The sequence below is a fragment of the Sarcophilus harrisii genome, chromosome 4 (genome assembly GCF_902635505.1).
Source record: "Sarcophilus harrisii chromosome 4, mSarHar1.11, whole genome shotgun sequence".
Lineage (NCBI taxonomy): Eukaryota > Metazoa > Chordata > Mammalia > Dasyuromorphia > Dasyuridae > Sarcophilus > Sarcophilus harrisii.
This window is the reverse complement of record NC_045429.1, coordinates 335,083,741-335,106,025: the sequence shown is the minus strand read 5'-3', so window position 1 is coordinate 335,106,025 and position 22,285 is coordinate 335,083,741. Positions and strand designations below refer to the sequence as shown.

The following is a 22,285-nucleotide window of genomic DNA, read 5'->3' as shown; positions in this document are numbered from 1 at the left end:
CATGGCATTGAAAGTAAAAACACTTTAAATATTGGGCAAAGGAGTGATCAGTCCTTAACCAAATACAAGTTAGAATAGGAAGGATTGGGAAGAGCTTTGCACTAGGGAGGTAAGAGATCTGGTGACCTAGAGAAAGTCTGATTCTGCTGCTAAGAAGCTCTGTGATCTCAGGCCCTTTGGGCATAGATTTCTTCCCTGAAATACCTCAATTGGATTAACTGGTATTGAAGGGCCTTTCCAGCCCATACTGTTGCATTATTCAGTAATTCATTGTGAAATCCTGTTCTAGCTCTTCTCTAGGGGAAGGCCGCCTTCCCATGTACTAGAATTTGTTTCTACCATTAGCTGGCCTTTGATATTTGTAGAGGTTGTGGTGATGAAGCTCTATTTTGGTGTGATGTGACTTACAACCCAAATGCTAAGACTGATACTGTCAGGAAGCATAGATTTCAACCCCTCCCCACTGTCTCTGTTGCCCCAGGCTCCTTTTTGACCCAGGTCCCCTCTTTCCACAGCTTGAATGAGTTCACAAAGCACATCAATGGTGAAAACTGTAAGTGATCTCCTTGGCCTCTGCCCCAGCATCCCCCCAGAGTCCCCTAGGAACAGGGGGCATTGGGGTGGGGCTGGGGGTCAGGGTGGGGGGAGGGTGTGGTCTTTGCTCTGTGAGGGATGACTAATCAGGGTAGCTTAAGGACCCTGCCTGGAGCAAGTGAGGGCGGGCAGAGAGGGTTCTGGTAGAATTGTGCCCACTTGTGCTCTTTGTGACCCTGATTCTGCTTTTGGGGAAGGAGGGGGGAATAAAGGGGGGGGGGCTCCATGAGAACCTTTGGGGGACCCCTGTAATTCAAGGGAGGAATGATGCTCCAAGTGAAACCCCAAGAAAAGGAGCCTGAGTCTCAGGCCTGTGATGGAGCCCTTCTCTTCCTGACCTTCCTTGAGCTGAAGCCTTCTTGCCCCCAGCCCTGGGCGAGCCAGACTTCTCACTTGGGCATCCATTTCCCACAGCCAAAGCAGCCTCGGTGCGTGCGCTTCTCTTTGACATCTCCTTCCTCATGCTGTGCCATGTGGCCCAGACCTATGGATCTGAGGTCAGTGAGAGGGGAAGGGCAGTGGGCAGTGGGTGGGGGGGAGGGTGGCAGGGGGCTCGGGGAGGTGGGAGGGGAAGTCCAGAGGAAGCTTCCTCTATCACCAGCTCTCAGGAATCGCGACACTTGGGCCAGGGGTGGAGGGTGCCCGGGCCCTCAAGAGAGGGACCCCTCCTTCTTCTCCCCTTCTTTCCTTCCTCCCTGTAGGCTCGTGTAGAATCTTTGGGGTCATATCCTCAGTGACCACAAGATGGAAGCAGAGGCCTTATTTTCTCCTCATTGCCCTGAAAGAGTGGCTGGTCCCATAGGGGGGAGAGAATGTCGGGGATCGAGGCCGCCTCAGGCAGAAGTGTGGGGGGGGAATCCTCTGAAAGCTTTTGTCATACTCCCCTGTCATCTCTGTGGTCAGGGTTACCTGGTGGGGAGATACTTTATCCCTCTCCTTCCTTGTTCTTCCATCCAGGTCATTCTGTCAGAGTCAAGCACTGTGGGTGAAGTGCCCTTCTTTGAGACCTGGATGCAGATGTGTATGCCCGAGGAGGGCAAGATCCTGAATCCTGACCACCCCTGCTTCCGGCCTGACTCCACCAAGGTGGAATCCTTAGTTGCCTTGCTCAACAACACCTCTGAAACGAAGCTAGTGTAGGTGGCCTGGAAGGGTGCAAGTGGGGCAGGAGTCGGGTCCTTCTCTTTCAAAACCATGCTCTTGCCTCCATTTTGGTGACCTTCCTCCCTCTTCTTCCCAACAGGCAGATTTTGAAGTGGCACGAGGCTTGTCTCAGCATCTCAGCTGCCATCTTGGAGATTCTGAATGCCTGGGAGAATGGAGTCCTGGCTTTTGAGTCCATCCAGGTAGCCATCCCTCTCCATCCCCAGTAATGCCCTTTGGTCTCAGCATATGACATTCTTATTTTGCCCATGTCCCACTCCTCTCTTCCCTGGAGGGCCGGCTGCCAGCCCTGGATATCACTGCGTCTCCTTAGGGTAGAGGTCCCCCCGTCTGTAGGACTCTGAGATCCAGGGCCTCTCCTTCTGTAGCCATGGTCACTTCTAGATCTCTAACTCTCTCTTAAGTCCCTCCCATCCCTCCTTGTCAGTGTGGGCTCCCTGGATGAGGGTGGGCTGAGCTCTGAGGCTTCCCTAGGACAAGCAGTGTCCAGGGTGAAGGGCAGGGCTGCAGCAAATGTGTTTTCTCTCCCAGAAAATCACAGACAACATCAAGGGAAAGGTGTGCAGCCTGGCAGTGTGTGCTGTTGCTTGGCTTGTGGCCCATGTCCGTATGCTGGGCCTGGATGAGCGGGAGAAATCACTCCAGATGATTCGACAACTGGTAGGGCCTCTCTCCAGTGAGAATACCCTACAGTTCTACAATGAGAGGTCTGTAATCTTCCCTTTCCCCTCCCAACCTTTCCTTGCCCTTCTGCATACTGTGCCTCCAATCACTGTGATGCTTTCTGGGCTAGAAAAACCAACCATTTGTGTTGTGCTGCTAATTCTGCATCTTTGGGAGGGAGTTCTTATCTGTGTCTTCCTCTGCAGCCTTTGATCCTTGGCTCGTCTTCCCTGTTCCTGGGATTTTTAGGGTTCTGGAGAACTCGGCATCTTTCAGTTCATTCACTTAGCAAATATTGAGTTCCTCTTAAAAAAAAAACAAAAAAAACAAAAAAAAAACAGCTATAGTTTTGAATGTCTTGTAAAAGGACAAATTGGCAAAGTGCAGCTAAAATGTTTTTACAGACACTGTAGAGTGTATTCCCATTGTGGTGCTTTCTGTTCCCCTCAATGGAAAGTTGACCATGATATAAGAGTCTTCATCTAGTGCTTTCTTTTATTAAAAGATTTCGCCTGCTAAAATTCTGGATGAAAAGCAAGAAACTAGATGGTAGAGATTGAAAATCTGTGGCATGTATAGTGATAGTATCCCAAAGGCTATTAAATGTTCTGGGAACTTTTAGCAAGCAATTTAAATATGATGATTTTTATTTAAAGCCTCTCTATTCCTAATTGAATTATTCCTATCCCTATTTCTGACCAGGTGAGCCAGTCTCTGGAATATCTGTAAAGAATATTCTCTGCATCCTTTTTGTTTTTGGAAAAAAAATTTTCAGGGGTGACCAGTCCTGGGCTAGAGGCTGAAAAATCAAGGGCCCCATTTCCTATCTTAGTCCTAGATTCTTAGATCTCAGAACATTAGGTATCTATATTTAGACCAAGGGTTTGGTAATGGCCTATGGTAGAAAGAGGACTGTTTGAATGCTTTGGAAGAAGGAGAGATATTTCCCATTTTGATGTAAGGTCCTTTTTCCAGTGTAGTACTGGTAGGAGTTTCTTTTTTGTTCCCGCTATAGAGTGTAGATTTATTTGTCTTCAGTTTTTCGGTACCATTATCCTTTGGAGATCAGGGGTTGCTGTACTTGACCTTAGTGCTGTTTCCCCTTCTTGGCAGATTCTCATATTTGTATTCTTTATCTCCTTAGGGTGGTGATCATGAGTTCAATTCTGGAGCACATGTGCGCTGATGTTCTACAGCAGACAGCCACACAGATTAAGTTCCCATGTACTGGCATGGATACAATGCCCTATTGGAACCTTCTGCCCCCCAAAAGACCTATCAAGGAGGTTCTGACAAGCATTTTTGCAGAGGTTCTGGAGAAGGGTTGGGTGGATAGCCGATCCATCCATGTCTTTGACACCCTGCTGCATATGGGTGGTGTTTACTGGTTCTGCAACAACTTGGTCAAGGTATGTATTTTGGGCTGGGAATAAACCAGACAACTCTGGGTATAAGAGAAAGCCTTGATCTGAGTCACTCTTTAAGAAGTCTTTAATGAACATTTATTATATCCCAACCAACCAACACTCAACTCTGATGCCCCATTCCTATCATCAGATGGCAACTAGATCATTCTTGCCTCCTGTGAAAATTTGTTTTTTATCCTTTTATCTATTGATATTGTTATTCCAAACATTCTCTATGAAGAAGGAAAGAATCTTTTTTTTATGGTATTAAAAAGTGCTGCTATAAAGATTTTGATCTGTATGGATTCTTTTAATGGTGATAATATTTAGCTGACAATCTTCCTTGCTATCCTAACCGCTGCCCTCATTCTTGTTGATTTCATTATTCATGTTCATGACACTTCAGATTCCAGGATCTCCCAGTTCATCAATCTTAGTGTCTTTGCTCTTCATGTACAAATATTTAGCCACTGCCATCTTGGATCTCCCCATCAACACAAATTGTTCTACCTCTCCACATTCTGAAATACACTTTTTTGATCACATTCTTCTACCTCTCCAACTGCCTTACTCTTTCTAAATCTATTCTTGGTTCTTTCTTAATCTTTAAGTTCTCTCTCCCTCCCTGTTCTCCTAATTACAGAATCAACTCTTTACAACTTCAGCTCATTGCTGCCGATTCTTCCAGAACTAAGCAGAACACAACTGGTGACTTCATGGTAGTCCTTCAAGTTCTCTGAGGTGATTCTCATGTTCCTTCACCTCTATAAGTTAGTGCTTTTCAAAGTACAACATAAGCTTTTTAAAAGGAGGGATTGGTTCATTCTTTTTCTTTGTCCTTAGAAAATTATTTGGCATATAGTGTAGTATAAGTTCTGTTGATTCATTCCTCAAACTGAGTCCCTTTAACTTAGCCTAATATGACATGAGTTGTTTATCATCTTGTTACTTTTTACTGGATGTTCTTTCCATTGGCTGTGATGACCACATTTAGCACCCAGGGTATTTTAAAATCAGCTGGAGTCAGGATCAGCAAAAGTCCTTGATCTTTATTCTTTGTGGAGGTGAAGGGGAATGGTGATAGGAAGTGAGAGCAATTGTGACACAAATCCAGCCAGCAGTGCCTCTGGCTCTCAAACTCCACCCACCTCATCCTCTATCTCCTATACAACACATCAAAATTGCACAAAGTGGGCGGGGCGATTCTTTCTCCAAGCATAAATTAATAGAGTATTGGCCAATTGCTAATTAGCCTTAAGTGCTCAGACCAGACCTCAGTGCATCTGCTCAGCTTCAGCCCATTCCTATCACTGGTATGATCAGAGCAAAAGAGAATATAGTGGTGCTTCCATCAGCTCCCTAGGTCTGTTCCCTATTGCCTGTCTTAATGTAGTCTGAAGTTTAGATTATTTTTTGATTGTCATATCACACTATTAACTGAAGTTGTGCTAATAAGCTACAGATTCCCCAGATCAATTATATAGAAATTGCTGTTTAGTCACATCCCTGAAGTTCATTTTTTTAAAACCTGGCATAAGAGTTTGTTTTTCTCTATTAATGTTCACCTTATTAGTTTACTCTAATCAGTATCATGTTAATGTTTTTTGGAATCCTTACTCTGTCATCTTGTATTTTAGTGATCCTTTTCTAATTTGTGTCATTATGAAATTGTCTGTGCTTGTTATTTATTCTATTATCAAAATCAGTGAAAAAAAAAATCCCAGAGCAAAGAATACATCCTCATCAATTTGGTGCAGAGGTTACTACAAAATCTCATCTCTGAATTCCTCATTTCCAGTAAAAGGGTCATTCAAGCTTGAAGGCTTTTGGAAAGAGATCTAATTCCTTCTAAATGTATGGTGAATGAACCATTCAGGACTATTCTGTGGATGGGTCCAGTCATTCATCCTCTTGAAATATATTTAGTTAAGATTATCTAGCTCACATCTCTCCATTTTATCCCTAAGAAGAGCTTGAGAAACTTTGTCACATCTAAACTATATCTACACCCTACCTACCTCTAAAGTAGAGCTAATAAGTACCTTTCTCCCAAGTTTTTATGAAGATAAAAATAGGTAGTATTTGTGAAACACCATGACTGGCGCACAGTTGGCCTTATATAAATGTTGGCTATCTAATTCATCATCATTATTAACTAACAGTTTGCTAATCTTACCAAAAAAAGAAATGCATTTAGTTTTGTATGACTTGTTCTTGATGAATCTAAGATGTGACTACGATCACAGTTTTCTTTTCTAGATGTTCAGTGACCAATCAATAAACATTTATTAAGTCCCAGGCAGGGTGCTAAGCCCTAGAGCTTCAAAAAGGGGTAACATTCAGTTTTTGCCCTCAAGGAGCTTATAGTCTAATGGGAGATTTACAAATAAATAGGTACAAAGCAAATTATATACAAAATATATAGAAAAAATACAGAGGGAAGGCCCTAGAACTAAGAGAAGCTTTTTGTAAAAGAAAAAAAATTTAGTTAGATCTCTAAGTCAGAGAAATCAGTAACAGGAGGTGAGGGATAATATTCCAGGCATGGAGTTTTGTTCTTATATATATTGTTTTCCTCATTCAACTTAGTCTGCTTTCCATGAGGTCATGTAAATTCAGTTCTCTTAATCCTTCATATTTACAATTTCTATGGTATATTAATATTCCATTGTATTTATATTATCACAGTTTGTTTAGCCACTCCATATTTAATTGGCATATTTTTCTGGTTTAATTTCTTATTGCTTCTCTGTTAACACAAAAAGGGCCTGCTATGAATATTTTTAGTATGTATGGTACATTCCTTTCTGTCTTTGACATCTTTGGGATATATATAGAAATGAGAATCAACATTTTTGTCTTATTTCCAGTATAATTCCAAATTGCTTTTCAGAATGGGATGGACATGTTCATAGCTCCACCAACAATTGATTAGTATTCTTGTCTTGTAAGTCATGCTTCCAGCAGTTTTTCATTTGGTATGAACAATTTACTTTTTTTTTTTTTTTTTTTTTTTTTTGATAATTGCTTTGACCATTTATCCAATGGAATCTCATATAGTTGTGTCAATTCCCTGACACAGATATTTGATGCAAAATGTTTTTCCCCTAATTTTTCTAATTCCTAATTTCCTGATTTTTTCTTAATTTTTCTAATCTTAGCTATACTGCAAAAGCTTTTCAGTTTCATCTGTATGTTTTTTTAAACTCTAAATTGGCCAGTGAATTTCTTTTTAAATCCCTAATACCCTCTTTCTCTGTAGGTGACCTGGTCTCCTATTACAGAGAAATTTTAGACCATTTCTTATAAGCTCCCTTATCTCTATGTAACACAACTTAAAACACTTATACATTTTCTATTTCTTTTCTCCAATTTGAGAATATGAGCTAATCTTTCTTTCTTTTCAAAACTAATATCTCTTCCTTCCACCCTCCCTTTGATGTATTGCCTATGTCATTTCTTCTTTCATTTTCAGTCTCTCCTTTCCTGGCTCCTTCCTTTGACTCTACCAGTTCCTAGAACCATCTTAAATTCTGTTGCTCTCCATGTTGTCACTGTTAAATACCTATCTAGAACTGAATCTTTATACGGGTAGTTCGCATTTCTTTACCACTGATTTTTCTGTCCTTTGCTAATTGGTTTCATACTTTATAACTCTATTATAGTCATTCTTTCTTGGCCAGTAATTCTTGATTGCAAAATCCAATGGCATTTTATTATCAGCCCTCATCTTATTTGAGTTAGAAGCTTTAGAAACTCTTTGCTCATCCTTAGCTCCTTAGCTTTTGGATCACTACTTTTTCCTGAATCTCTTCTTATTTGACTGATCTCTTTACATTTCCTTTACTGATTCCTCAACTATTTAGTGGTCTCTAAATTTGGGTATCTCCCCAGGGTTCTATCCTCTGTTCTCTTTATAGACTTAATCCCTTGGTGATCTGATCAGCTACCATATGTTCAATGATCATTTCATGAAGATGTCTCCCAAATCTTGATCTAGCCTTAATCTCTTCTTTGTACTCTAGCCCTGCTTCTCCACTGATAGCTGGCGATGATATCCTTTTAGCACCTCAAAGTCAGCATTTTCAAAATTAAATTCATGATGCTTAGAGATTTAAAAAAACTGACCAATATAAAAATGAAAAGAAACCATATTTATTTTTTTAAACAAAATATAGTATTTACTCTTGAATACACTGTCTAGTTTGGTGGTTGGTTTTTTTCTTAATAAGTTTTTTGAAATACATGCAAAGATAGTTTTCAACATTCACCCTTGCAAACCATTGTATCCTAAAATTTTCTCCCTCCTTCCCTGCCCAGATAGTAAGTAATCCAATATAGATTAAACATGTACAGTTCTTCTAAACATATTTCCACATTCATCATACTGCACAGAAAATCAGATCAAAAGGGGGAAAAAAGAAAGGAAAAAGCAAGTAGCAATCAACAACAAAAAAAGTGAAAATACTATGTTGTGATCCACATGCAGTCCCCATAGTCCTCTCTAGATGCACTCTCAATTACACTTCATTGGAATTGACCTGAATCATCTCATTGTTGAAAAGAGCCAAGTTCATCACATTTACTCATCACATGATTTTGTTTTTGCTGTGTATAACATTCTTTTGATTCTGCTAACTTCATTCAGTATCAATTCATGCAAGTCTTTTCAGGCTTTTCTAAAATCAATCTGCTCATCATTTCTTATAGAATAATAGTATTCCATTACATTCATATACCATAACTTATTCAGCCCAACTGATGGGTATCCACTCAGTTTTCAGTTCCTTGCCTCTGCAAAAAGAGCTGCTACATTTATTTTTGCATATGTAGGTCCTTTTCCTTCTTTTACGGTTTCCTTAGGACACAGACCCAGTAATAGCACTGCTGGATCAAAGGATATGCACAGTTTGATAGCTCTTTGGGCATAGTTCCAATTTGTTCTCCAGAATGATTAGATCATCTTACAACTCCACCAACAATGTATTAGTGTTCCAGTTTTTCCACATTTCCTTTTAACATTTATGATTTTTTTCTGTCATTTTAGCCAATCTGAGAGGTGTGAATTGGTTTCTCAGAGTTGTCTTAATTTGCATTTCTCTAATCAATAGTGATTTAGAGCATTTTCCCATATGACTAAAAATGGCTGTAGTTTCTTCCTCTCAAAATTATCTGTTCTTATTCTTTGAAGATTTACTAATTAGAGAATGGCTTGTAGTCTTATAAATCTGAGTCAATTCTCTATATATTGTAGAAAAGAGGCTTTTATCAGAAACCTTGGATGCAAAAATGTTTTCCCAGTTTTCTGATTCTCTTCTAATCTCTCTGGCATTGGTTTTGTTTGTTCTAAATATTTTTAATTTAATATAATCAAAATTAGGCAGCTTGCATTTCATAATATTCTTCTTTGGTCATAAATTCCTTCCTTCTCCAAAGATCTGAGGGTTAGATTAGCCCTTGTTCTGATTGGCTTATAATATCACCTTTTATGTCTAAATCATGAACTCATTTCAACTTTATCTTGGTAAATAAAGGATGTCAGGTGTTAGTCAATGCCTAGTTTCTGTTATATTTTCCAATTTTCCTAAGCAATTTTTGTCTCATAGTGAGTTCTTATATCCCAGAAGCCAGAGTCTTTGAGTTTATTGAACAGTAGATTATCTCCCTCCTCCCCACCCCCTTTTAAATCTTATCTTGTTAAGTTGATAAAAAGAAAATTTTAACTAATCATAAACATCCCTTCCCCTTTGCCATGAACCCCTCCTTTTAAATTTCCCTGTTTTGTTTGTGGTACCACTCATCCTCTTGGTCAGGTTAATATTCTTAACCTTCGAATGAACTTATGTTCCTATTTCTGCTTCCCTATTCCAGGAGCTGCTGAAGGAAACTCGAAAGGAGTATACCCTTCGAGCCGTAGAGCTGCTCTATAGCATCTTCTGCCTAGACATGCAGCAAGTCACCCTGGTCCTGCTGGGTCACATCCTTCCTGGACTTCTTACAGACTCTGCCAAGTGGCAGAGTCTCATGGATCCCCCAGGCACAGCCCTGGCCAAGTAAGGTTCCCCCCTCTTCCTTCTTCAAACCCTGTGACTTCAGATCAGACCTGAAAGAAGAACCTATTCCCTTCATGTCACAGCAAAGGTGCTAAAGGGCAAATTCAGTCTCATACAACTCATTCTTTATTGTTAGTTTGGGTTTGCTTAGAAGATACAGATAACTTTGCTTATTTTCTGATGAACTTCCTCTTCTCTCCTCTTTCTCCTTGCAATTATTTGTTTAGGCTGGCAGTGTGGTGTGCCCTGAGCTCCTACTCTACTCACAAGGGGCAGGCATCTTCCCGACAGAAGAAGAGACATCGGGAGGATATTGAAGTGAGTACTGTGAATAATTATAATAAAAAGATAACAAGTATAGCCCAAAACTGGAACCCTGGACTCAAGAGGTTATTTCTATAATTTTAAAAAATGAATATAAAATTGAACCAGGGACTTCATCTTTTCATGAGAGGTAATAGCTGTTTTTCCATCACCTCATTCTCTTTTTTCAAATGAGAAGGAAGACAAAAATAGCCAGAAGGATTTCTGATTTGGAGGGTCAAAAGGACCCTCAAAGCAGAAGCCTCTTCCTGTCTCATAGCTAGGTTCTTTGTATTTTTCTGAAGTTGGAGGGCCTCTCGTTGGAGGAAGGATATTTAGTAGTAGATATATGGGTTGGTCTCCTTATCATATTATTTAGTTTCTGGGTAACATTAACCCTTCTGACCCTATTCCCTAGGACTATATCAGCCTCTTTCCTCTGGATGATACACAGCCATCAAAGCTAATGCGACTTCTGAGTTCCAATGAGGATGATGCCAATGTTCTCTCTAGCCCTAGTGAGTATGGTTTGGCAGGGGCAGGGGCTGGCACCCTAGAAGGAGATACCCAATAGCAAACTTTTGCCAGGTTCCTTTGAGGGAACTTACTGTTTCTTTTAACAGATATTTAGTATTAATAGGATAATGAAGTTTAAGCTGAGTGGACTTTAAAGATTATCTAATTCAGATTCCTAATTTTACAGATAAGAAAATGGGGCCCAGATAATTTATAACCTTTCTCAAGAGTTAACACTAGGTAACAAGACAACAAATATCTGTTAAGCATCTACTACATACCAAGAATTGCTAGGTACTGAGACTAGAAAGACTACTAAGATAGACCCTGCCATCATGGAACTTCCTCATACTAGGAAAATGTTCACTGGTCATGCCTAAGTAAATTTAAGATATATGCTAAAATATTTGCACGCCTTGCAATTGCAGACATCAACATTTAGGGGGATCAGGAAAGGCTTTTTGAAGGAAATGGTCTTTAGGGTGAATCTCAGAAAAGGAAGAAGATGTGATAGATCTGGGGGAGACATATGGGACAGCAGGAAGATGGGGAACAGCCTGTGCAGAGGCCCAAAGGTGGGAGATGAAATGCTGTGTACAGTACACCCTACTGTTGTAGGGTGGCCATGTGGGCTGAAGAGGGAAGAGAAGGAGGGGGGGGGCAATATGTAAACAGCCTGGGAACATAGACTGGAGCCATATTGGGAGGGATTTGAATCACCAATGAGTGCAATTTGTATTTTAGCCTAAGGGCAATAGATAATCACTGAAGCTTCTTGAGAAGGCAAGTGACATGGGCAAACTTGTGCCTTAGGAATATCAATTTGGCAACTGTGTGGCAGATAGACTGAGGACAGGATAACCTGGAGGCAGGGAGAACAGTGAGACTATTAAGTTAGTGCATGTAAAATGTGGTGAGAGCCTGGACTAGGTGGTGGTTGTGGTATGAGCAGAGGTTAAGGGATGAAGATATTGAGAGATGTTGAGGTAAATGCAGGAAGATTTAGTAAATGGTTGGAGTGAAAGTCAAATGTTGAACACAGCTCCTGCTCAGTTGGCTTTCATTAATATCTTTCTACAGATAACTGCTAAATCTATATATTTAGCACCAGTGAGGTCCAGTCCTCAGTTCCCTTTTGATAATTCCCAGATGTGTCCCCAAACAGATTAAAATGTAACTGGAAAATGTTTGACAAAATAAAAATATGGTACAACATAGATAATTTTAATCTGAGTTCAAATTTGAGTAAGATTGAGAGGACCTGGGACTGCTGGGTGGAGACTAAACAGGCTTCCCAGGCCCAGGAAGGAGCACTGTGATTGGGGAGAAGAAGAAATTGTTTCCACCGCAGCATAGTGTTGACCAAGTTGATCAATGGAGCTTTCTGACCAGGACCTGATGGGTCCAATGTGTACTATGCTGTGCTAATCCCCTTGCATGAATTCTTTGGGGCCAGTTTATGACTCCCCTTTACTAAGGTTAATGTTTCTATACTAGGCAATGCTGCATCACCCCATCCTGATGAATGTTTCTGCAGTCCTTTCTTTTGGTACCTACTCAAATATTTGGGACAGAAAATCATTTTCCTTCCAGATGGTGTTCTTACCTTTGTAGCCCTCTTCCTAATGAAAACCAGCCTTTGGTGGTACTTTCCGACACTTTCATGTCAGGTGCATCTTTGCCTTCATGACCAGGTTCATATAGGAACAAGAGTGAAGCATAAGGACCCGTGATCTGGTCTCTCTTGAACATGTAGTGGTATGTGGTGATAGTGCTGCCTTGGGACTGGTTTTTGCTAAAAATTGGCTTCTTGCTGGCTGTGCCAGAGTCTGCCTGAGAAGTGACAACCTATATCATGGGAATCTCCAATTTCCTGAAAATAAGCAGATGCCTTTGCTTCTGTTAAAGTAGATCACAACTCCCCTGTGCTTCTCATTGACATCACTTTCCTGTCTCCTGAAGGCTTGCTAGCACTTCAGATTTTTTTTTCTCTTTTTTAAAAGACAAAATGATACTTATATTGTGAATGTGAAGCTAACAAGTCTGAACTTGATTATGAATATTTCTCTTCAGTTCTGACTGTGGCTTGCCAGGCCCAGTGGTCCTCCTGCCTTCCTCTTCCTTTTGGAATAAGATGGGGGTGGCATTTAGAACAGAGGAGTGATACAACTAGATCTGTACATAAAAGAGATTAACCCAACATCAATATGAAGGAGAATATGTAAGAGGTAGAAGGTGGAGCCATGGAAGCTGAGGAATCTAGGATCGGTAATGAAACTTTTAAAAAATTTATGAATGAATCAAATTATCAGATGTAGATTATATGTGTATTACACACACAGAGGAGAGCATTGTACCTTAAACTTCAGATCTCTTATTACATAATGGCAAGGAGATGCTAAACTGTTTTGGTCATTAGAAAAAGTGAGTGTCAGCTATAATTGGGAAGACATGGTGATTGCTGGGACCTGACAGGTTGAAAAGAAATAAAGGAAATTATGAGAGTTTGAACATAGCATGAGTTGAAGGTGACATCACAGAAAGGAGCAGGTTTAGGGGAGATAGGCATATCTGGGTGAGACCCAGTGAGTTGGAGGTGATGATGGGCATCCAAAGGGAACTATTTTAGATAAAGGCAGTTGGAAATGCCTCTCTGAAGCTCTGTAGAGAGGAAGGGTTGAAGATAGATATTTGAGAGCCATGTGCATAGAAATAATAGTGGATTGCTAAGGCAGAGAATGGGGAAAGAAGAGGTAGCCAAGAACAGTCTTGGGGTTCCCCTAGCACTTCGGGCACTGAGAGAGGAAGTAAAGGGTACTTGTGGAGGATATGGCCCAATAGGAAGGGGAGAAAACTGAAGAACTTGTCATAAGAGCATCTCATTGAGAGACCTAAAGGATAGAAGACTTAGAGGGGTCCTGTCAGTTAGCTAGCTTTATGTATCTGAGGGATTGTCTGTGACAGTAGATGGCTCAGGCTTGTTCTCCCTGGCCATGAAGGGCAGAGCTGGGAGAAAACTCTGAAGGTACAAGAGGCAGATTTTGGTTTGTTCTGAGGCCCCATTTTCTAAATCAGGGCAATCCAAAACCACTGGATAGAACAGGCAGCCTCCAGTAGAGGCTAGATGATCTCTTGATGGGGATGCTCTTGGTCAAGTTCTCATTGGACTGGATGGCCTCTGAGGTCTGTGATTTTGTGAGAGGAGATAGAAAAGGAGACAGTGGTAGGAGTGGGGAGAGCCAGGAGAATGTGGGTGTGAAATCAGCAGTGTCAGATGGTCCTGAAGGAGGAAAAGGCCTGAGAACGGGCCGCTGGATCTAACAACTAGAAGGTCTTTGTTGACCTGAGAGAGAGAGTGTTCATTAGAGCAGTTGGACAGAAATTGGGTTTCAGGGCAGATGTCCCCAAGGAGGTTGTTTCTCCTGGTCCTGGCCTGGTGCCCTCCTGGTCCTGGGAACTGTAAGGAGCTGGGCACAGGGAAAGTGGCTGATGGCCAGGGTTTGCCTGGTTCTGATCCCTTTGCCACTGATGACACCAGGAGGGAAGCCAGTGTGGGCACTTGTTAAAGCCGGGTTAACTCCCATCTTGTGTCCATTCCTCTGTGCCCCATTGTCTCAGCTTCCTTCTCCCTGACCCCCATGCCCTGAGAGAAGTGAGAGCTGGGAGCCTTAGAGGTCCACTCACCAAGCTCTAGGGCTTCAGGTTATCAGCACAAAGTAAAGGTTGGTTATTGCAGGTAACTCCAGGCTCCTCTTCCCTTGTTGTCCCCATCCCACCCCCTGTCTCTTCAGCACTGATGTGTCTTCCCCCCACCCCGCTTAGGCACTTTCCTTTGAATGCACTCTTGCCATTGTGCAGCTGTGCTTTCTTTTCCTCATCTCTTCCTGGAAAGCTGTTGACAACTCAGGAATTGTATCCCCTGTGGGATTTCCCTTAGGCCAGGAGCCTTCTTTGGGAGACTCCCTTCTGTGAGAAAGGGCCTTTCCTGGGTTTACCTCCCCAGTCAGCTGGGAAGGGAGGCTGGGGAGGCCTCAGGAGGGTTTGAAGAGGGCTTCCCTTGGGGGAGTGTTTTTGAGCAAACAGTGTCTTCAGCTCTGCCCTTTTCCCCCGTTTCTTCTACAGCTGACCGGTCCATGAACAGCTCTCTCTCAGCCTCTCAGCTGCACACAGTCAATATGAGAGACCCTCTGAATCGAGTCCTCGGTAAGTGCCTTCCCTTCCTAAGCCTGACCAAGTGGGCCCCAGAGGTGTTCCCTTCTTCCACCTTCCCTTGCCTGGTGGTGGGGACCCTCTGCTAGTCTTCCTCTGAATCCCTCCTGTAGTCCCCTGAACCAGATCATGTCCTCCTGTTTCTTCCCTTTTGCCTTCTCTTCTGTCCCCTTCCTTCTTGTCATTCTCCCTGAACCCCCTTCCTCCTTTCCTCTTGCTCTCTCCCTGCCTCTCTGCCCTCCCTCTTCTCCAAGTGCAGATTGCCCCTCATACCTCTTGTGTCTCTTGTCTCTGTCCCTGCCCAGCAAACCTGTTCCTGCTGATCTCCTCCATCTTGGGGGCCAGGACAGCGGGGCCTCACACCCAGTTTGTGCAGTGGTTCATGGAGGAGTGTGTGGATTGCCTGGAGCAGGGCAGCCGAGGCAGCATCCTGCAGTTCATGCCTTTCACCACAGTAAGCCAGGGGGCTGAGGTGGGGGGCCCTGGGCTTCCTCTTAGGGTACTGTCCTCTCTCTCACGTGTCCCACTGAGAGGAGTGTGAGCTAGTGGCTCTGTTCTGTGCTGTTGGGGGTGAATTTGGGGAAGGATGGGCATAGACCCCTAACACTCACAGGGAGGGGGGAGCGCTAATCATTATTCCACAGTAGGAAAAGGGCAGTAATTACCTCTGTTTCTCTGTGCAGGTATCAGAATTGGTCAAAGTGTCAGCCATGTCCAGCCCCAAGGTGGTTCTGGCCATCACAGACCTTAGTCTCCCTCTGGGACGACGGGTGGCTGCCAAAGCCATCGCTGCACTCTGAGAAAGCATAGGTGCCGAAGTCCTTTATTATTATTATTATTATTATTATTATTTTGGATTAAATTTGAGGAATGGAAGAAACTGAGGAACAGAGAGAGCCACAGGAGAGACAGAGCAACTGAGAAATCAAGCAGTTCTCCTATTGTGATGACTGATTATTTATCAGGAGAAGGCCAGTGTCTCTTCTCTCAGCATCTATCTGTTCTCTTTGCATTTTTTTCTATCCCTGGTTTCCTTTCCATTCCTCTCCTTAACAAAAATTTGCATTTCTACTTCTAATGGCTGCCTTGGGCATTGGTGTTTCAGTAAGCCTCCATTACCAGATGAATAAAGTCCCATTCCTCAGGGATGGACTGTGGCAGCTGCTCCTGTGAATCAATCATCCTTGTGCCACTGCTCCTGTTTCTCCTTGATCAGCTTTTGCTTTGAATCATCCAGTACCACTGTAGAAGGATAAGGACAATCCCTTCCATCAGTACTGCGCTCTCACCTCCAGTCACAGAACAGAGTCAAGAGCCCTGGGTTTGAATCTTGATGCAAACAATTGCTATCTGGGGACGGAGGACCTGAATGCCTTCCATCCTTGCCCCTCTGCCTCTTGGAATCCCTGGCTTCTTTCAGAGCTCAACTCAGGTGCCAACTTCTTCACAAGGCCTTTCCTGATCACCCTGCCCCCTAGTTTGTTATTCCTCACTCCCTTTTGAAATCACTTTGTATTTATTTATGTATATATTGTATCTCTGTTCCCCTCCATAACTAGTAGAATACAAATCCCTTGAAGACTGGGGCTGTTTTTGTTTTTATGTTCCAGTGCTTGGCACAGCGTCTTACAATTTTTCAGAGCAGACCATAGGGAACCGCTGGTGAGGTCATTCAAGGTTGGATAGCACAGTGTCAGGGAGACCTGTCTGCAAATCCTGCTTCAAACATTTCCTGTCACTTACCCTTGCTCAGCCTCAGTTTCCTCATCTATAAATGAGGATAACAACACACCCCACTTCACAAGGTAGTTGCGTGGATGAATGTAAAGAACTTTTCCAGTCTAAAGCACTATAGAAATGCCAATTATTCGACTCTCTTCTTATGAAGATTGGCACCTGCTATGCCAACCTGTAATCTTAGAAAGTCTTTATAAAGGGAACTATTTAGGGCACTGAGAGATTAAATGACTACCCCAGGGTCACAAAACTAGCCAAAGTATCAAAGGCAAAACTTGAACTCGGGTCTTCCTGAATGAGGCTGGCTTTTCATCTGCTTCACCATGTTTCCTGTTAGACATGGTGGGTTCTTAATCATTTTTTGTGGAATCATGTTGTATGACCATGGGGAAAGTCATGTAACTTCTCTGGACTTCACTTTCTTTAACTGTAAAATGGGGAAAATAAATACACATGTTACCTACCTCACAGATTTGTAATTGACAAAGTCCTTTATAAAAATGTTTTCCAGTACTTCCAAGTTATTCTGTTCCCTGACCAGTCTCTCTTGTTATCCTCTCAGTATACTATTATTATACTGTGATGTGGATTTTCCCAGTGTGGGTTTAATTAGATGGCTGCCAAGGTCCCTTTATATCTCTAGATTCTATGATATTTTCCCATATTCCAGAATGGGAAGCCAAGACCTAGAAGGAATAACTCATTTCTTTAATGACTTTTTATTGTTTTACTGAGTTCTATAGAGTATTGCTCTGACAGTTTGATGTGTATTGCATTTAAACTGTAATGTTAGAATTATCATTTATATTGGCACAGTCTGATCTCAAGTATAAAATATTCTTTCAGCTATTTATTTGGAGAAACAAAAGAACTAAAAAAGGAAAATAATGGTTAATGATGAAAAAAACAATAGTGCTTGAAGCTTCAAACTATTACAAAACAATTATTTTTAAGATTTGTGGTTTACTAAAAGAATAGAAAAAACAGGTCATTGTAATCTGGGAAAAATCAATAACAATGGAGCTCAACTCAGTGTTTAATAAATGCGAAACATTTAACTTAAGAAAGAACCCCCTATTTGTGAAAAGCTGCTGAGAAAAAGTGAGGAGTGGTCTGGCAAAAATAATACTAAGATTAGTGTTTTATGCCATGTCCCATACTAAATTCAAGATGGATACATGACATGACAGGAAAGATCTTATCCTAGAAAAAGAAGAGAAGTCAGTCATTTAACTTTCACAAATACAGGTAGGAAATGTATTCCTAATAAAACACACAATAAAGTCAATTTTCAAAAGGTAAAGTAGATAATCTGTTACATGGCACTGAAGAATTTTTGTACAAACAACATTCTATCTAGAATAAGAATGAAAGAAGTTAGAATAGGAAAACAAATTTTTGCATCTATTTTCTCATACAAGGTTTTCATTTCTAAGATATGTTTGTCCTTCCTTCTTAAAGAGGACCATGACGGCAGGGAGATAATGCCATGATATGCAAATGAACTGGATTTAAGTGAGGGAGAGCTGGGCAAAGTTACCTGCCTCACTTTCCCCTCCAGAGCCATCTGGGTCCAGTGGCCAGATATAAATTGGGATGGACTAGAGATGGCCTTCCAAGATATATAAACAACATGTGTATGTTTAGTTATATGCCAAATGCCTCTTCCCAATAAGTTGTTAGGGGCAACGAGGCATTGCTCTCTGAGATGTCTCAGCCTGTATGTTAAGAACATGCCTAAGTGTGAAGGAGCAGGATGATTCTCCAAAAGCCCCCACAGCTGTGAATCATAACACCCTTGAAGGAGTTGCAGAGCAGCCTTTACTAACACAGATGTTGCTTGTGAATTGGGAATGAAATAATTATTGGAGGGAAGAGGAGAGGTCAGAGAAAGCAATTGCCTCTCAAATTTCCTTATCCTTTCACATGAAAGGATCTGTTCTGCTAGGCAGAATTAGATCCCCAGCAGCCACTGGCTCCCAGAACAATAAATTACTAAAAGATTTTAACAAACAGTTCTCAATGAACTGTAAATGATTATAAAGGAATGCTCCAAGTCACTGAAAAGAAAAAATTATCCTGATGTTTCACCTCATCCTTCAAATTGGGAAAAAGAATAGACAATGCAGAGGGTTTGTGAGAAGCTAGACAACATTAGGTCATTGTTAGTGGAGTTGTCAATCACGATAACCATTTTGAAAAGCAATTTAGAATTATGCAAAGTGAAATGTCCATGATCAGAGAGATTCCATAATAGATTACTGATAAGAAAACAAGTCTCTCACCTATACCAAATTATAGCAGCACTCATTGTGGTAGCAAAGAACTGGCAACATTGTGAATGCTTAACAATGGGGAATGGTAAAATGAGTTGCTGGTGGTTTACTATGCTATAAAGAACTATGACTAGAGAAGCATTGAAAGACTCAGAAGATCTGATGCAGAGAGAGCCAAGAAAAATAATCACTATAATAACATAGTGAAGAAGGAACAAGTTTGTAACGGCAGAATATTGCAAGATTGTAAAGAAGAGAAATGAGACAGCTCCATTCTCCCTCTCAAATTTTAGGAGGTCTATGTAGTCCATTGCATTTTTCTTTTCCAGACTTTATTATTCATTTTCTTTATTCACTTAATCTGCCTCTCAAACCATTACCTTCTTTGTCTGAAAATACATTGTTAGTTTCCAATATTTTTTTTTCTATATAGATGAGCTTTATTTTTTTATATGGGGTAGCTTTCTGAAAGGGAGTGGGTACTGAAAAATTTTGGTGATACAAAAAAGTTGATTATTAAGTTAAGGGGATAGAGGATTAGTACAAAGTTTAAAGCTTTGATCACTTTTCAACTAGGCCATCCCTCAACCACACCCAATAAGAAATGTTGAACACTGGCAGGCTCCCATTCTCTCCTTAGTGAGACCCAACTTTTGAGAGGGAAGGAGAAAAAGAGCTGGGAGTTTGTTTCTCTTGATGTCATCCCTTCAAAATCTGTTAACTTTACACTTTGGAAAACAGAAGAGGCAACTGGGCCTTGTGCCTAGGGGGAACTTCCCAGTTTGCCTTTTTTAAGGGAGAGGAAATGGCTTAGGAATATTCCTAAACCACTTTTTTTTTTTTTTTTTTTTTTCTGAGAAAGTCACTTCAGTAACTTAGAAGAGTATACATTTCAAATCCCTCCAGCACATAATATGCTTCTGTTGCCTTTATGCTGCAGAAGTGTCTCGGCTTCAGTTCCCTCATCTGTAAAATTCAGAGCATCCACCTCACAGGGATGTCAGGCTCAAAGGACATGTTTTTTACAAATCTTAAAGTACCATGTAAATGTGAGATATATCTTGTGAGGAAACATGGCATTGTGGATTTTGAACTGACTTTAGAATGAGGAAAGTCTGAGTGCTAGTCTCACCTCGAGACATACTGGCCATGTGATTGCACAAAACAACCTCACTGTGCCCTAAGCAACTCTTTTAAGACTGTTAGTTGCAGAGGAGGTGACAGCCTGCATTTGCTAAGGGAGTTTGCTCACCCAGGAGTTGTGTACCAGTGAAATCACAGACCCAGTCCTTATGGAACAGACCATGGGATTGTTCCAAGGCCTGGCCCTCTGTTGTTCTCTGCAGGCTAAGCCTCTGGGCCAGACACCTTCCTCCATCCCACTTAGCAGGTCAGTTTTCTGTCTCATCCTATTCTATCCTGGCCCTTTGTACCCCTCCTCTGTCCCCTAATGTCCATTCTCAACCAGATGTCCTCAGTGAATATCTTTATTTACTCTCTTACAGCCATTCTCCCACTCTTGAGCCCTTTTTAGGAGAGGGCTCCATCTTTCCCTCCTGTCCTCCCATAGGGCACTTCCAGTCACCATCCCAAATGAGATAAGTGCAGCAATTTATTAACCTCAAAGGGGAGCTATATGTGCTACCTGTTATCAATTTTTTTCTCAAGAACTATTTCAGTGACAAACCCTTTTCATGAGCTACACAATAAGTGCTTTATCAAAAACTTAAGGACCAGTACTGTGCTAGGCATTGGGTATTCAAAAAATCAGTCAACATTGACTAAATGCTTACTGTGTGTTAGGCACTATGCTGTGGTTTGGGGATATAAAGAAAAGTAAAGAGGAGACAACATATAGAAGGAAGTAGAACTAAAAAGGATGGGAAAAGGCTTCAGTGGATCATTAGCTGAGACTTCAAGAAAACTGGGGTAGAAGGGGAGAGGACAGAAGAAAGGAGATAAGGGACAACCAATGAAAATGCCCTGAATTGGGTTATAGGAGTGTAAATGAAGGAACCATAAGGAATAAAGGGTCCCTAGATTGCAAAGTACATGGAAGGGAGGTTTAGAAAGAATGGAAAGATAGGAAGGGGACAGTTATTAAGTGCTCTCTCCCTTTTTCTCTGTCTCTGTTAAGTGACTTGCCCAGGATTACACAGCTAGATGTGGCTGAGATTGTATTTCTACTCTGCTCTGGGGCTAGGACTCTATTATCCATTTTGCCACCTTAGCTGCTGAAAGTCTTTTAAAGCCAGAGATAATTTACATTTGATCCTGGCACCAAAGTGACCCTTTTCCCTATTCAATAAACTGCATCAGTGCCCTATTACCTCAGGACATTTTCATTGGCTGTCCAGAATGCTCTCCTTTCTCACCACTATCTCAGTTTTCTTGGCTTCATTCAAGTTTTGTATGAAGCCCTTCCAATACCTCCTTGATCTGAGTGGCTTTTCTGTGATACGATTCCAAATTTGTTCTGTATATATCTTGTTTATACATGGCGGTTTACATGTTATTCCTCCTCCACATTAGACTTTGAGCTGTTCCACCTTCCTTTATTGTCTCCATTGTTTAGCACTGTGCCTGGCACTTAGTGGAAACTTAAATGCTTCTTAAGTGATTTTGGTATTGGTTAAGCTGGCTCCCTCAGACTCTCTACCTCACGGCTTCCCTGGGAATTGAGGAGAAGGAAATGGAAAGCAGGAGAAACAGGCATAGTTGATGAAATTATGAATAAGCTATTTCTATCAGAAATCTTTGTTTTCCAGAAAGGAGAGTAGTTATTGGGATCCTAGGAAAAGGAAAAAAAAAAAACTATTCAGTAAGAGTGTGAGGATGGAGACGAAGTGGGGAGAAGCAGAATTTGTACAGCTGAGGGAACAAGGGACTGGGAAAGGCAGATAGTTGGGAAAATATTGAGCAATCCTCCATCTTCATCACATCCCTGGTGAGCACGACCTCGTGGAAACGACCAGGTATGCCTTCACACATCTAAACTGCTAGAATTCACAGGTTCTTAATCTGGAATAATTGAACGATCAAAAAAAAAAAATATTTTAGTGTAATTGGTTTCCATTCTTATCTTTGATAATTTATTTTGCGTCTTTAAAAACATTGTTTTGTAAATTGTAAAAACAAGTTTTTGTAAAGGTGAATGCTAAAAACTATTTGCATGTATTTGGAAAAATAAAAAACTATTAGAATGTAACTGGGTAAAAATTTTAAAAAATTAAATAAAATGGGGGGAAAAAAAACTACATTGTTCTTAGAAGAGATTCATAGGCTCCATGGATTACCAGTGGGGTACGAAAAGCAAGAAAGATTCAGAAGCTTCGTTCTGAAGTATTATGAAAGCCCTCGAAGA

General features: G+C 41.3%; 1 protein-coding gene and 1 non-coding gene across 3 annotated transcripts in view; both read left to right on the top strand.

Annotated features, from left to right (window-relative positions):
- The window catches only part of MED24 (mediator complex subunit 24), a 29,350-nt gene extending 12,856 nt beyond the window's left edge, over positions 1–16,494 (top strand). For both annotated transcript variants that reach the window (XM_031966213.1, XM_031966212.1), the window contains 12 exons: positions 516–553; positions 1,009–1,091; positions 1,552–1,730; positions 1,838–1,940; positions 2,290–2,465; positions 3,566–3,830; positions 9,699–9,880; positions 10,108–10,198; positions 10,602–10,701; positions 14,822–14,902; positions 15,214–15,362; positions 15,592–16,494. In XM_031966213.1, coding sequence (XP_031822073.1) covers positions 516–553; positions 1,009–1,091; positions 1,552–1,730; positions 1,838–1,940; positions 2,290–2,465; positions 3,566–3,830; positions 9,699–9,880; positions 10,108–10,198; positions 10,602–10,701; positions 14,822–14,902; positions 15,214–15,362; positions 15,592–15,708 — 1,564 coding nt within the window. In that variant the 3' untranslated portion in view covers positions 15,709–16,494. The remainder of the gene's footprint in view (positions 1–515; positions 554–1,008; positions 1,092–1,551; positions 1,731–1,837; positions 1,941–2,289; positions 2,466–3,565; positions 3,831–9,698; positions 9,881–10,107; positions 10,199–10,601; positions 10,702–14,821; positions 14,903–15,213; positions 15,363–15,591) is intronic.
- LOC111720517 lies at positions 843–947 on the top strand. Its single transcript, XR_002770174.1, has one exon. It is a non-coding gene; the product is annotated as a small nucleolar RNA SNORD124 (small nucleolar RNA).
- Positions 16,495–22,285: the final 5,791 nt, after the last annotated feature.